Source organism: Salvelinus alpinus, chromosome 3, assembly GCF_045679555.1.
Source record: "Salvelinus alpinus chromosome 3, SLU_Salpinus.1, whole genome shotgun sequence".
In the NCBI taxonomy this organism is placed as follows: domain Eukaryota; kingdom Metazoa; phylum Chordata; class Actinopteri; order Salmoniformes; family Salmonidae; genus Salvelinus; species Salvelinus alpinus.
The window spans coordinates 85,058,419-85,074,091 of record NC_092088.1 but is presented as its reverse complement, the minus strand read 5'-3'; the positions used below and the strand labels follow the sequence as shown (position 1 = coordinate 85,074,091).

The window sequence follows — 15,673 nt, the reverse complement described above, 5'->3', positions numbered from 1 at the left end:
TTGACAGTTTTAGAAATTTTGGAGTGTTTTCTATCCTAATCTGTATTATTATATAATTATAATTATATGCATATTCTACGATCTGGACCTGAGAAATAGTCAGTTTACCTTGGAAACGTTATTTAAAAATATATATCTGACCCACGCAATGGCTTTTTTCTGGCCACTCTTCCGTAAGGCCCAGCTCTGTGGAGTGTACGGCTTAAAGTGGTCCTATGGACAGATACTCCAATCTCCGCTGTGGAGCTTTGCAGCTCCTTCAGGATTATCTTTGGTCTCTTTGTTGCCTCTCTAATTAATGCCCTCCTTGCATGGTCCGTGAGTTTTGGTTGGCTCCACTCTCTTGGCAGGTTTGTCATTTCTCATGGAATTTTATTTTATTTGATATAGGACACAGCAATTCAGTGGCAAAATGTATGCTAAGCTTTCTAGCTAATGTAGGAATGGTAATTTGTCTCCAGTAGGAGGGCTGGAGCTGGATCACCTTGATGTTAGGTGTAGAATGGAGAACAGCCCAGTAACTCAGTGGGGAAATGGATGATAGATCCAAAGCTCAATAGAGAGACTATTTTGGATTGTCACGGCTTAGTTATCCTATTGGATAAGAAATCACTCAAAAAGTAATACAAACTCAATCAGCATATCAAATAAAATAAAATCAAGTGAAATAAAATTGTATTTGTCACATCCTGTCACGACTTCCGCCGAAGTAGGCTCCCCTCCTTCGGGCGGCGTTCGGCGGTGGACGTCACCTGCCTTCTAGCCATCGCCGCTCCATTCTTCATTGTTCCATTTGTTTTGTCTTGTTCCCCGCACACCTGGTTTACATTCCCTAGTCAACTGCATATATTTGTTCCTCTGTTCCCCCCATGTCTTTGTATGGGATTGTATTGTTACGTGTTTTGTATTGACGCGCCGAGCTGGTTTTTCCCCGGGTACTATGTTTCAACCCGGAGTATGTTAAATTGTTAAACATTTTTGCTTATTTGTGACTTTGTCGCACTTTGCACTTTTGCCTTTGGCTGGAGGTTTGTTGGACACTGTTGCGTCCGTCTGTTGTTTGCTTCTGCCGAATAACGTGTGCGCCTGATCACAACTCTCTGCTCTCCTGCACCTGACTTCTACACCAGTAGCGCATATACTGACACATACACGTGTTTAGCAGATATTATTGCGGGTGTAGCGAAATGCTTGTGTTTCTAACTTCAACAGTTCAGTAATATCTAACAAGTAATATCTAACAATTTCACAACAATACCCACAATACACTCAAATCTAAAGTAAAATATTGGAATTGAGAATATATACAGTGAGGGAAAAAAGTATTTGATCCCCTGCTGATTTTGTACGTTTGCCTACTGACAAAGAAGTGATCAGTCTATAATTTTAATGGTAGGTTTATTTGAACAGTGAGAGACAGAATAACAACAAAAAAATCCAGAAAAACGCATGTCAAAAACGTTATAAATTGATTTGCATTTTAATGAGGGAAATAAGTATTTGACCCCCTCTCAATCAGAAAGATTTCTGGCTCCCAGGTGTCTTTCATACAGGTAACGAGCTGAGATTAGGAGCACACTCTTAAAGGGAGTGCTCCTAATCTCAGTTTCTTACCTGTATAAAAGACACCTGTCCACAGAAGCAATCAATCAATCAGATTCCAAACTCTCCACCATGGCCAAGACCAAAGAGCTCTCCAAGGATGTCAGGGACAAGATTGTAGATCTACACAAGGCTGGAATGGGCTACAAGACCATTGCCAAGCAGCTTGGTGAGAAGGTGACAACAGTTGGTGCGATTATTCGCAAATGGAAGAAACACAAAAGAACTGTCAAACTCCCTTGGCCTAGGGCTCCATGCAAGATCTCACCTCGTGGAGTTGCAATGATCATGAGAATGGTGAGGAGTCAGCCCAGAACTACACAGGAGGATCTTGTCAATGATCTCAAGGCAGCTGGGACCATAGTCACCAAGAAAACAATTGGTAACACACTACGCCGTGAAGGACTGAAATCCTGCAGCGCCCGCAAGGTCCCCCTGCTCAAGAAAGCACATATACATGCCCGTCTGAAGTTTGCCAATGAACATCTGAATGATTCAGAGGACAACTGGGTGAACGTGTTGTGGTCAGATGAGACCAAAATGGAGTTCTTTGGCATCAACTCAACTTGCCGTGTTTGGAGGAGGAGGAATGCTGCCTATGACCCCAAGAAACCATCCCCACCGTCAAACATGGCGGTGGAAACATTATGCTTTGGGGGTGTTTTTCTGCTAAGGGGACAGGACAACTTCACCGCATCAAAGGGACGATGGACGGGGCCATGTACCGTCAAATCTTGGGTGAAAACCTCCTTCCCTCAGCCAGGGTATTGAAAATGGGTTGTGGATGGGTATTCCAGCATGACAATGACCCAAAACACACGGCCAAGGCAACAAAGGAGTGGCTCAAGAAAAAGCACATTAAGGTCCTGGAGTGGCCTAGCCAGTCTCCAGACCTTAATCCCATAGAAAATCTGTGGAGGGAGCTGAAGGTTCGAGTTGCCAAACGTCAGTCTCGAAACCTTAATGACTTGAAGAAGATCTGCAAAGAGGAGTGGGACAAAATCTCTCCTGAGATGTGTGCAAACCTGGTGGCCAACTACAAGAAACATCTGACCTCTGTGATTGCCAACAAGGGTTTTGCCACCAAGTACTAAGTCATGTTTTGCAGAGGGGTCAAATACTTATTTCCCTCATTAAAATGCAAATCAATTTATAAAATTTTTGACATGCGTTTTTCTGGATTTTTTTGTTGATATTCTGTCTCTCACTGTTCAAATAAACCTACCATTAAAATTACAGACTGATAATTTCTTTGTCAGTGGGCAAACGTACAAAATCAGCAGGGGATCAAATACTTTTTTCCCTCACTGTAAATATTTGGTCAAGATATGTCAGAGCGGCATAGACTAAGATACAGTAGAATAGGATAGAATACAGTATATATATATGAGATGAGTAATGCAAAATATGTAAACATTATTAAAGAAACTATTGTTCCATTGTTGAAGTGGCTAGTGATTTCAAGTCTATGTATAGAGTACAGCAGTCTCTAATGTGCTAGTGATTACTATTTAACAGTCTGATGTCCTTGAGATAGAAGCTGTTTTTCAATCTCTCGGCTGCAGCTTTGATGCACCTGTACTGACCTCACCTTCTGGATGATAACGGGATGAACAGGCATTGGCAAGGGGAGTTGTTGTCCTTGATGATTTTTTTGGCCTTCCTGTGACATCGGGTGCTGTAGGTGTTCTGGAGGCAGGTAGTTTCCCCCTGTGATCCGCACCACCCTCTGGAGAGCCCTGCGGTTGCGGGCGGTGCAGTTGCCATACATTGCGGTCATACAGCCCAACAGGATGGTCTCAATTGTGCAACTGTAAAAATATGTGAGGATTTTAGGTTCCATGCCAAATTTCTTCAGCCTCCTGAGGTTGAAGAGGCACTGTTGCACCTTCTTTACCACAATGTCTGTGTGGGTGGATCATTGCAGTTTGTCAGTGATGTGTACGCCGAGGAACTTGAAGCTTTCCACCTTCTCCACTGTGATTCCAGTGATGTGGATAGGGGCGTGCTCCCTCTGCTGTTTGCTGAATTCCACAATAAGCTCCTTTGTTTTGTTGACGTTGGGTGAGAGGTTATTTTCCTTGCACCACACTCCCACCACACTCTCGTTTTTGTTGGTAAACAGGACTACTACTGTTGTGTCGTCTGCAAACTTGATGATTAAATTGGAGGTGTGCGTGGCCACGCAGTCATGGGTGAACAGGTAGCACAGGCTGAGTACGCATCCTTGTGGGGCACCAGGGTTGAGGATCAGCGAAGTGGAGGTGTTGTTTCCTACCTTCGCTACCTGGGGGGCGGCCCGTCAGGACGTCCAGGACCCAGTTGCACAGGACGGGGTTCACAGGGCCTCAAGCTTAAAGATAAGCTTGGAGGGTACTGTGATGTTGAATGCTGTGCTAGAGCAAATGAACATCATTCTTACATAGGTATCCTTCTTGCCCAGATGGGATAGGGCAGTGTGCAGTGCGAGGGCGATTGCATCGTCTGATGATCTATTGGGGTGATAAGCAAATTGAAGTGGGTCTAGGGTGTCAGGTAAGGTAGAGGTGATGTGGTCCATGACTAGTCATTTAGTTCAGTTACCTTTGCTTTCTTGGGTACAGGAACAATGGTGTACATCTTGAAGCATTTGGGGACAGCAGCCTGGGATATGGAGCTATTGAATATGTCTGTAAACACTCCAGCCAGCTGGTCTGCACATGCTCTGAGGACGCGACTAGGGATACCATCTGGGCCAGCAGCCTTGCGAGGGTTAACACGCTTAAATGTCTTACTCACGTCGGCCATGGAGAATGAGCACCCACAGTCCTTGGTAGCGGGCCGTTTCGGTGGCACAGTGTTATCCTCAAAGCGGGCGAAGAAGGTGTTTAGCTTGTCCGGAAGCAAGACACCGGTCCGCGATGTGGCTGGATTTCCCTTTGTAGTCCGTGATTGTCTGTAGACCCTGCCACATACGTCTCCTGTCTGAGCCATTGGAATGCGACTCCACATAGTCTCTATACTGACGTTTTGCCTGTTTGATTGCCTTATGGAGAGAATAACTACACTGTTTATATTCGGCCACATTCCCAGTCACCTTACCGTGATTAAATGCAAGGATTCACACTTCCAGTATTGCGTGAATGCTGCCATCTCTCCATGGTTTCTGGTTAAGTTAGGTTTTAATAGTCACAGTGGGTACAACATATCCTGTACACTTCCTGATAAACTCAGTCACCATATCAGTGTATTTGTCTATGTTGTTCTCGGAGGCTACCCTGAACATATCCTAGTCCACTTGATCAAAACAATCTTGAACCGTGGATTCCGATTGGTCAGACCAGTCCTTAGCATGGATTCTTCCTGTTAGTTTCTTCCTACAGGAAGGGAGGAGCAAAACTGAGTCATGATCAGATTTGCCGAAGGGAGGGCGGGGGAGGGCCTTGTAGGCATCCCGGAAGTTGGAATTGCAGTTTTAGGACCACGAGTACTACAGTCAATGTGTTGATAGAACTTCGGTAAAACATTTCTCAAATTTGCTATGTTAAAATCCCCAGCTACAATAAATGCGGCCTCAGGATATGTGGTTTCCAATTTTCAGTGAAGTTATTTGAGGGCCGTCGGTGTATCGGCTTGAGAGGAATACACACGGCTGTGACTATAACCAAAGATAATTCTCTTGGGAGGTAATATGATCGGCATTTGATTGAGGTATTCTAGGTCGGGTAAACAAAAGGACGAAGGATCCGATTTTGAAAGTCATATTCCTGGTCGTAATGCTGGTAATAACGGTGAGTTACCACCCATCTGATATCCAAAAGTTATTCCTTGATGTATCTAATAACACAAACAATTTAAATGTAAGAATATTTTAATTTAAAAAAAATATATTTTTGTTTTAACCTTTATTTAACTAGGCAAGTCAGTTAAGAACACATTTTTATTTACATTTAAAAAAATATATATATATATTTCACCTTTATTTAACCAGGTAGGCAAGTTGAGAACAAGTTCTCATTTACAATTGCGACCTGGCCAAGATATAGCAAAGCAGTTCGATACATACAACAACACAGAGTTACACATGGAGTAAAACAAACATACAGTCAATAATACAGTAGAAAAATAAGTATATATACAATGTGAGCAAATGAGGTGAGATAAGGGAGGTAAAGGCAAAAAAAAGCCATGGTGGCGAAGTAAATACAATATAGCAAGTAAAAGACTGGAATGGTAGATTTGCAGTGAAAGAATGTGCAAAGTAGAGATAGAAATAATGGGGTGCAAAGGAGCAAAATAAATGAATACAGTAGTGGGAGAGGTAGTTGTTTGGGCTAAATTATAGATGGGCTATGTACAGCTGCAGTAATCTGTGAGCTGCTCTGACAGCTGGTGCTTAAAGCTAGTGAGGGAGATAAGTGTTTCCAGTTTCAAAGATTTTTGTAGTTCATTCCAGTCATTGGCAGCAGAGAACTGGAAGGAGAGGCGACCAAAGGAAGAATTGGTTTGGGGGTGACCAGAGAGATATACCTGCTGGAGCGCGTGCTACAGGTGGGTGCTGCTATGATGACCAGCGAGCTGAGATAAGGGGGGACTTTACCTAGCAGGGTCTTGCGGATGACCTGGAGCCAGTGGGTTTGACGACGAGTATGAAGCGAGGGCCAGCCAACGAGAGCGTTCAGGTCGCAGTGGTGGGTAGTATATGGGGCTTTGGTGACAAAACGGATGGCACTGTGATAGACCGCATCCAATTTATTGAGTAGGGTATTGGAGGCTATTTTGTAAATGACATCGCCGAAGTCGAGGATCGGTAGGATGGTCAGTTTTACAAGGGTATGTTTGGCAGCATGAGTGAAGGATAATTTGTTGCGAAATAGGAAGCCAATTCTAGATTTAATTTTGGATTGGAGATGTTTGATGTGAGTCTGGAGGAGAGTTTACAGTCTAACCAGACAACTAGGTATTTGTAGTTGTCCACATATTCTAAGTCAGAACCGTCCAGAGTAGTGATGTTGGACGGGCGGGCATGTGCAGGCAGCTATCGGTTGAAGAGCATGCATTTAGTTTTACTTGTATTTAAGAGCAATTGGAGGCTATGGAAGGAGAGTTGTATGGCATTGAAGCTCGTCTGGAGGGTTGTTAACAGAGTGTCCAAAGAAGGGCCAGGAGTATACAGAATGGTGTTGTCTGCATAGAGGTGGATCAGAGACTCACCAGCAGCAAGAGCGACATCATTGATGTATACAGAGAAGAGAGTCGGTCCAATAATTGAACCCTGTGGCACCCCCATAGAGACTGCCAGAGGCCCGGACAACAGGCCCTCCGATTTGACACACTGAACTCTATGAGAGAAGTAGTTGGTGAACCAGGCGAGGCAATCATTTGAGAAACCAAGGCTATCGAGTTTGCCGATGAGGATGTGGTGATTGACAGAGTCGAAAGCCTTGGCAAGGTCAATGAATACAGCTGCACAGTGTTGTTTCTTATCGATGGCGGTTAGGATATCGTTTAGGACCTTGAGCGTGGCTGAGGTGCACCCATGACCAACTCTGAAACCAGATTGCATAGCGGAGAAGGTATGGTGGTGTTCAAAATGGTCGGCAATCTGTTTGTTGACTTGGTTTCGAAGACCTTAGAAAGACAGGGTAGGATAGATATAGGTCTGTAGCAATTTGGGTCAAGAGTGTCCCCCCCTTTGAAGAGGGGGATGACCGCAGCTGCTTTCCAATCTTTGGGAATCTCAGACGACACGAAAGAGAGGTTGAACAGGCTAGTAATAGGAGTTGCAACAATTTCGGCAGATCATTTTAGAAAGAAAGGATCCAGATTGTCTAGCCCGGCTGATTTGTAGGGGTCCAGATTTTGCAGCTGTTTCAGAACATCAGCTGACTAGATTTGGGAGAAGGAGAAATGGGGAAGGCTTGGGCAAGTTGCTGTGGGGGGTGCAGTGCTGTTGACCGGGGTAGGGGTAACCAGGTGGAAAGCATGGCCAGCCGTAGAAAAATGCTTATTGAAATTCTCAATTATAATGGATTTATCGGTGGTGACAGTGTTTACTGTCCTCAGTGCAGTGGGCAGCTGGGAGGAGGTGTTCTTATTCTCCACGGACTTTACAGTGTCCCAGAACTTTTTTAAGTTTGTGTTGCAGGAAGCAAATTTCTGCATGAAAAAGCTAGTCTTGGCTTTTCTAACTGCCTGTGTATTCTGGTTTCTAGCTTCCCTGAAAAGTTGCATATCACGGGGGCTGTTCGATGCTAATGCAGAACGCCTTAGGATGTTTTTGTGTTGGTTAAGGGCAGTCAGGTCTGGAGAGAACCAAGGGCTATATCTGTTCCCGGTTCTAAATTTCTTGAATGGGGCATGCTTATTTAAGATGGTGAGGAAGGCATTTAAAAAAAATAACCAGGCATCCTCTACTGACGGGATGAGATCAATATCCTTCCAGGATACCCCGGCCAGGTCGATTAGAAAGGCCTGCTCGCTGAAGTGTTTCAGGGAGCGGTTGACAGTGATGAGTGGAGATCGTTTGACCGCTGACCCATTACGGGTGCAGGCAATGAGGCAGTGATCGCTGAGATCTTGGTTGAAAACAGCAGAGGTGTATTTAGAGGGCAAGTTGGTTAGGATGATATCTATGAGGGTGCCCGTGTTTACGAGTTTGGGGTGGTACCTGGTAGGTTCATTGATAATTTGTGTGAGATTGAGGGCATCAAGCTTAGATTGTAGGATGGCTGGGGTGTAAAGCATGTTCCAGTTTAGGTCGCCTAGCAGCACGAGCTCTGAAGACAGATGGGAGGCAATCAGTTCACATATGGTGTCCAGAGCACAGCTGGGGGCAGAGGGTGGTCTATAGCAGGCGGCAACGGTGAGAGACTTGTTTTTAGAGAGGTGGATTTTTAAAAGTAGAAGTTCAAATTGCTTGGGTACAGACCTGGATTGTAGGACAGAACTCTGGAGGCTATCTTTGCAGTAGATTGCAACACCGCCCCCTTTGGCCGTTCTATCTTGTCTGAAAATGTTGTAGTTAGGAATGGAGATTTCAGAATTTTTGGTGGTCTTCCTAAGCCAGGATTCAGACACGGCTAGAACATCCGGGTTGGCAGAGTGTGCTAAAGCAGTGAATAAAACAAATTTAGGGAGGAGGCTTCTAATGTTAACATGCATGAAACCAAGGCTATTACGGTTACAGAAGTCATCAAAAGAGAGCACCTGGGGAATAGGAGTGGAGCTAGGCACTGCAGGGCCTGGATTCACCTCTACATCACCAGAGGAACAGAGGAGGAGTAGGATAAGGGTACGGCTAAAAGCTATGAGAATTGGTAGTCTAGAACGTCCGGAACAGAGAGTAAAAGGAGGTTTCTGGGGGCGATAAAATAGCTTCAAGGTATAATGTACAGACAAAGGTATGGTAGGATGTGAATACAGTGGAGGTAAACCTAGGTATTGAGTGATGATGAGAGAGATAATGTCTCTACATCATTGTCTCTACATCATTGAAACCAGGTGATGTCATCGCATGTGTGGGTGGTGGAACTGAAAGTTTGGATAAGGTATAAAGAGCAGGGCTAGAGGCTCTACAGTGAAATAAGCCAATAATCACTAACCAGAACAGCAGTGGACAAGGCATATTGACATTAAGGAGAGCCATACTCCTAACTATGTGTATGAGGTGACTACTTCAAGCTCTAAACCCTCAGAGGTAGTAATAACACCTGTGGGCGGAGGGGCATTATTTTTACCAAACCACTGGTTTGGTAAAATTGGAGGTGTTCATAACAAGGTTAAGGGTAGAGAAAGCTTGTTGGACACTAAGAAAGCTTTGTTGTAGAGCATTTAACACAAAATCCGGGGAGGGACCAGCTGAGGTTAAGACTGTATCATCTGCATATAAATGGATGAGTGAGCTTCCTACTGCCTGAGTAGTTGTTGATGTAAATTGAGAAGAGCATGGGGCCTAGGATCAGGACTTGGGACATGGGGCCTAGGATCAGGACTTTATACACCACAGTCTTTGAGAGAGGTAGTTAGCAAACCAGCCCAAAGACCCCTCAGAGACACCAATACTCCTTAGCCGGCCCACAAGAACGGAATGGTCTACCGTATCAACAGCTTTGGCCAAGTCAATAAAAATAGCAGCACACTATTGCTTAGAATCAAGGGCAATGGTGACGTCATTGAGGACCTTTAAGGTGGCAGTGACACATTCATAACCTGAGTGGAAACCAGATTGCTTACCCGAGAAAATACAATAGACATCAAGTAAGCCATTCAGTTGATTATTGACAAGTTTTTCCAATGCTTTTGATAAACAGGGCAAAATTGAAATAGGCCTATAACAGTTAAGATCAGCTTGATCTCCCCCTTTAAATAAAGGACAAACTGTGGCTGACTTCCAAGCAATGGGAACTTCCCCAGAAAGGAAGGACAGGTTAAACAGTTTGGAGATATGCTCGGCGATGATAAGGACAGTAACCTTAAAGAAGAAAGGGTCTACGTTTAAGGATCTCCTTTAGCACCTGGGACTCAGTGACTGCCTGCAGGTAGAAACTTTGTAGCGGGGCAGGGGAAAAAAGAGGGAGAAGCATCGGGGATAGTCGCATTAGAAGGGGTGGGAGATGAGGAAATGTTGGACGGGCAAGGAGGCATGGCTGAGTCAAATAGGAATCCTGACTTAACCTGTCTGGGAACAGGGTTCCGCTAGTGTAAGGTCTGGGAGTAAGGTCTGGGAGAGACCATACTCAATCCCCTCTCATTCGCCCCCACTTCACAGTAGAAGCATCAAACAAGGTTCTAAAGACTGTTGACATCTAGTGGAAGCCTTAGGATGTGCAATTTGACCCCATATATTCAATATGCAAATAGTTGAAAACTACAAACCTCAGATTTCCCATTTCCTGGTTGGATTTTCTCAGGTTTTATCCTGCCATATGAGTTCTGTTATACTCACAGACATCATTCAAACAGTTTTAGAAACTTCAGATTGTTAATAATATGCATATATTAGCAACTGGGAGGATTATTTGTGAGGATAACATCGAGGAGAGTTGCATTTTCTGGGTGTTTGGAGTCATACCTTGTGGGATTGGTAATACTCTGAGAAAGATTTAAGGAGTCCCGTTGCTTTAGGACTTGGTCAGGTGGTTTAAGCATGTCCCAGTTTAGGTCACCAAGCAGGACAAATTCAGACTTAGTGTAAGGGGCCAGGAGAGAGGTTAGGGCAGGTAGGGTACAGGCCGATGCTGATGGAGGACGATAGCACCTAGCAAGTCAGTTGCCCCAACAGTGCATGTGTGCTGAAATAACACATAAAAAAACGAAATACTGCAACGTTTCTTAAGAGCTAGAAGCACGGCAGCCCTATAAGTCGGCACCATTTTCATCACCTGATTTAGTATGTGGGAGGTGAAGAGCAACATGCTTCAAACTACACCACTTATTCAGGAAATACAAGAGACAATTTTGTTGTATTGTTTTTCCCTTCAGCTAGCCCGGGTGCATCTCCATGTGTGTTTGAGACATATTTCATTACCAAAACGATTTGGCTACTAACAATACATCTACACTATGCTGTTACACACACACGCATTCACACACACACACACACACACACACACACACACACACACACACACACACACACACACACACACACACACACACACACACACACACACACACACACACACACACACACACACACACACACACACACACACACACACTTAGCATTCCAGTGGTTTTCCGTAAAGCATTGAGCTCATATAACGTAGCTGGTTGATATCTACCACAGCGTGCATCTGTCAATCAAAAAGTAAATTACTGCTACTACTGGATGACAAATATCCTTCCCTCTCAATCACATTTCTCTCTGCTCCCTTCTCTTTCTCACCATCCCGCCCTCCTGCACTCCCTCCCTCTCATCTCTGGATAGTTCTTCTGAGTCTGTTCTCAGCCCTGCCAGGTATCTCTCCAGGTATCTCTCCAGGTATCTCTCCAGGTATCTCTCCCCCCCCCCCCCCTTAACCTCTGTCACTCTCTCTCTATATATATAGTATTTATCTCTCTATCTCTCTATGTCTCTCTCCCTCTCTCTCTCGTTTGCTCTCTTTCTCTCTGCTCTCTCTCTCTCTCTGTTTTCTGCCCTTTCTCACTCTCTCTTTTCCTGTATGGTTCTTCTCAGCCCAGTAGCTCCGTACCTTAGCACTTCAGAGCCGTGGTATAGATTACTGTGAGGAGGAGGAACACTGGTTTCGGCTAGCGAATGCACCTGCCATTAGTTATTTGTACACACATGCAACCCCCCCCCCCCCCCACACACACACACACACACACACAGTCCATACTCTTTACAGTCCAGTCAGGTCCTGTGTTATTTACCATCCAGAATTAAAGATGAATGAGAGTGATAAATCAAGGAGAGGGAAACACACTAACTCTCCTATGTGTTGGAAACTTATATATATATAGCGAGAGAGAGAGAAACAACCTGCAGTTCGTTAATCACTCTGAAATATGGCCAAGACAGGGTTTGTTGTTTGGGTCGGCTCTGAAAATGATAGAGCCCCCCCCCCCCCCCCCCCGTTATTCTTTTATGACTGCTGCTGTATTGATGAATGAGATATACAATAGGGGAAATACAAGGAGAGAAGAATGGAGAGTTACTTTTATGGGATCACAGATTACTAATGGGCCTCAGCTCGCAGCAATATTGTTTAGTGTTGTATCAATGCTAGACTGGGTTCAACTACTATTTTAAACTTTATCTGTGCTCGATTGAGTCTGCTTGGCTTAATGGAATTAATAGGACAGTCAAAAAGAGCAAACCCAGCTAGAGAAAATGTTGAATGTATTTGAAAGATTTGAAATAGTATTTGAACCCAGGTATGTTTAACGTTCATTCCAGAAGAAAAATATCTCAACCTGGTAGTGATAAATTAAACAAATTAAACGTCTTTCTCCATCTGTATTGAACCCTTTATGGATCCATCCTGTTTTCAGTGGTGCTTGTGAAGCTGTAGTAGGGTTTCATTCCATTCCATTGACATTTGAATGGCATACAATATATGAACAGTTGTTTCAAATCAAATCAAACTGTATTTGCCACATGCGCTGAATACAACAAGTGTAGATTTTACCTTGAAATGCTTTATTGATGGATTGATGGATGTGCGTATTACATTCAGGATCCATCTATAATAACAAATCAACCCTGCCAAGTGGTAAACTTCAACACTCCTCCTGTCTCCACCCAGGTACCATCTCCATCAACACCCAGCGCCAGGCTTACACAGCCCCAGGAGAGAGTGAGATCCTGGACCTGGACGATAACCTGTACCTGGGAGGACTACCAGAGAATAAACTGGGCATGGTGTTCCCTACAGAGGTACAACACTCACGCACACACGCTCACACACACGCTCACACACACGCTCACACACACGCTCACACACACACACACACACACACACACACACACACACACACACACACACACACACACACACACACACACACACACACACACACACACACACACACACACACACACACACACACACACACACACACACACACACACACACACATAATCAACCAGAGTGTAATGAACCTGTAGCAGCTTAGAGGTTAATTATACCTTGCTCAAGGGCACAATGGTAGTGGATGGTAGTAGTGATCTGAAATAAGCAGCTCCCCAGTCACCAGTTTTATTTCACGTGTCTCCAGGTCTGGACAGCTCTCCTAAACTATGGCTACGTGGGCTGCATCCGGGACCTGTTCATCGATGGCCAGAGTAAAGATGTCCGCCGCATGGCCGAGGTTCAGAAGGCTGCTGGGGTCAAACCATCCTGTTCTAAAGAACCGCCCAAGCAGTGCCTGTCAAATCCCTGCCAGAATAACGGGGTCTGTCGGGAGGGATGGAACCGTTACGTCTGTGACTGCTCGGGGACGGGATACCTGGGCCGCTCCTGTGAGAGGGGTAAGACATCCATACATATTTGATATATTTCTGGTTTTGATACAGAGTGTTGTTACTCCAGTGAGAGAGGTTAGACACATCCCTTGTTTAAATTGTTTGGTTGAGATACAGATTAAGATTGTTTACACAGTTGTGCCATTGAGATTATTGTGTATAGATAAAGTATGGTTTGTGTTGAAAGGTCTATGTAGTGTAGGGCTGTCTTGTTGAAAGGTCTCTGTAGTGTAGGGCTGTCTTGTTGAAAGGTCTCTGTAGTGTAGGGCTGTCTTGTTTAAAGGTCTCTGTAGTGTAGGGCTGTCTTGTTGAAAGGGCTATGTAGTGTAGGGCTGTCTTGTTGAAAGGTCTCTGTAGTGTAGGGCTGTCTTGTTGAAAGGTCTCTGTAATGTAGGGCTGTCTTGTTGAAAGGTCTCTGTAGTGTAGGGCTCTTGTTGAAAGGGCTATGTAGTGTAGGGCTGTCTTGTTGAAAGGTCTCTGTAGTGTAGGGCTGTCTTGTTGAAAGGTCTCTGTAGTGTAGGGCTGTCTTGTTGAAAGGTCTCTGTAGTGTAGGGCTGTCTTGTTGAAAGGTCTCTGTAGTGTAGGGCTGTCTTGTTGAAAGGTCTCTGTAGTATAGGGCTGTCTTGTTGAAAGGTCTCTGTAATGTAGGGCTGTCTTGTTGAAAGGTCTCTGTAGTGTAGGGCTGTCTTGTTGAAAGGTCTATGTAGTGTAGGGCTGTCTTGTTGAAAGGTCTCTGTAGTGTAGGGCTGTCTTGTTGAAAGGTCTCTGTAGTGTAGGGCTGTCTTGTTGAAAGGTCTCTGTAGTTGAAAGGTCTCTGTAGTGTAGGGCTGTCTTGTTGAAAGGTCTCTGTAGTGTAGGGCTGTCTTGTTGAAAGGTCTATGTAGTGTAGGGCTGTCTTGTTGAAAGGTCTCTGTAGTGTAGGGCTGTCTTGTTGAAAGGTCTCTGTAGTGTAGGGCTGTCTTGTTTAAAGGTCTCTGTAGTGTAGGGCTGTCTTGTTGAAAGGGCTATGTAGTGTAGGGCTGTCTTGTTGAAAGGTCTCTGTAGTGTAGGGCTGTCTTGTTGAAAGGTCTCTGTAATGTAGGGCTGTCTTGTTGAAAGGGCTATGTAGTGTAGGGCTGTCTTGTTGAAAGGTCTCTGTAGTGTAGGGCTGTCTTGTTGAAAGGTCTCTGTAGTGTAGGGCTGTCTTGTTGAAAGGTCTCTGTAGTGTAGGGCTGTCTTGTTGAAAGGTCTCTGTAGTGTAGGGCTGTCTTGTTGAAAGGTCTCTGTAGTATAGGGCTGTCTTGTTGAAAGGTCTCTGTAATGTAGGGCTGTCTTGTTGAAAGGTCTCTGTAGTGTAGGGCTGTCTTGTTGAAAGGTCTATGTAGTGTAGGGCTGTCTTGTTGAAAGGTCTCTGTAGTGTAGGGCTGTCTTGTTGAAAGGTCTCTGTAGTGTAGGGCTGTCTTGTTGAAAGGTCTCTGTAGTGTAGGGCTGTCTTGTTGAAAGGTCTCTGTAGTGTAGGGCTGTCTTGTTGAAAGGTCTCTGTAGTGTAGGGCTGTCTTGTTGAAAGGTCTCTGTAGTGTAGGGCTGTCTTGTTGAAAGGTCTCTGTAGTGCAGGGCTGTCATGTTGAAAGGTCTCTGTAGTGTAGGGCTGTCTTGTTGAAAGGTCTCTGTAGTGTAGGGCTGTCTTGTTGAAAGGTCTCTGTAGTGCAGGGCTGTCTTGTTGAAAGGTCTCTGTAGTGTAGGGTTGTCTTGTTGAAAGGTCTCTGTAGTGCAGGGCTGTCTTGTTGAAAGGTCTCTGTAGTGCAGGGCTGTCTTGTTGAAAGGACTCTGTAGTGTAGGGCTGTCTTGTTGAAAGGTCTCTGTAGTGCAGGGCTGTCTTGTTGAAAGGTCTCTGTAGTGCAGGGCTGTCTTGTTGAAAGGTCTCTGTAGTGCAGGGCTGTCTTGTTGAAAGGTCTCTGTAGTGTAGGGCTGTCTTGTTGAAAGGTCTCTGTAGTGTAGGGCTGTCTTGTTGAAAGGTCTCTGTAGTGTAGGGCTGTCTTGTTGAAAGGTCGCTGTAGTGTAGGGCTGTCTTGTTGAAAGGTCTCTGGAGTTTTTATTTATATGTTACCAGATAAGTTGACTGAGAACACATTCTCATTTACA

General features: G+C 44.7%; 1 protein-coding gene across 18 annotated transcripts in view; it reads left to right on the top strand.

The window, feature by feature from the left end:
• LOC139571467 (neurexin-1a-like) overlaps positions 1-15,673 on the top strand; it is an 865,000-nt gene that overhangs the window by 277,063 nt on the left and 572,264 nt on the right. For all 18 annotated transcript variants that reach the window (XM_071394377.1, XM_071394372.1, XM_071394379.1 and 15 more), the window contains 2 exons: positions 12,834-12,964; positions 13,306-13,558. In XM_071394377.1, the coding sequence (XP_071250478.1) occupies positions 12,834-12,964; positions 13,306-13,558 (384 nt within the window). The remainder of the gene's footprint in view (positions 1-12,833; positions 12,965-13,305; positions 13,559-15,673) is intronic.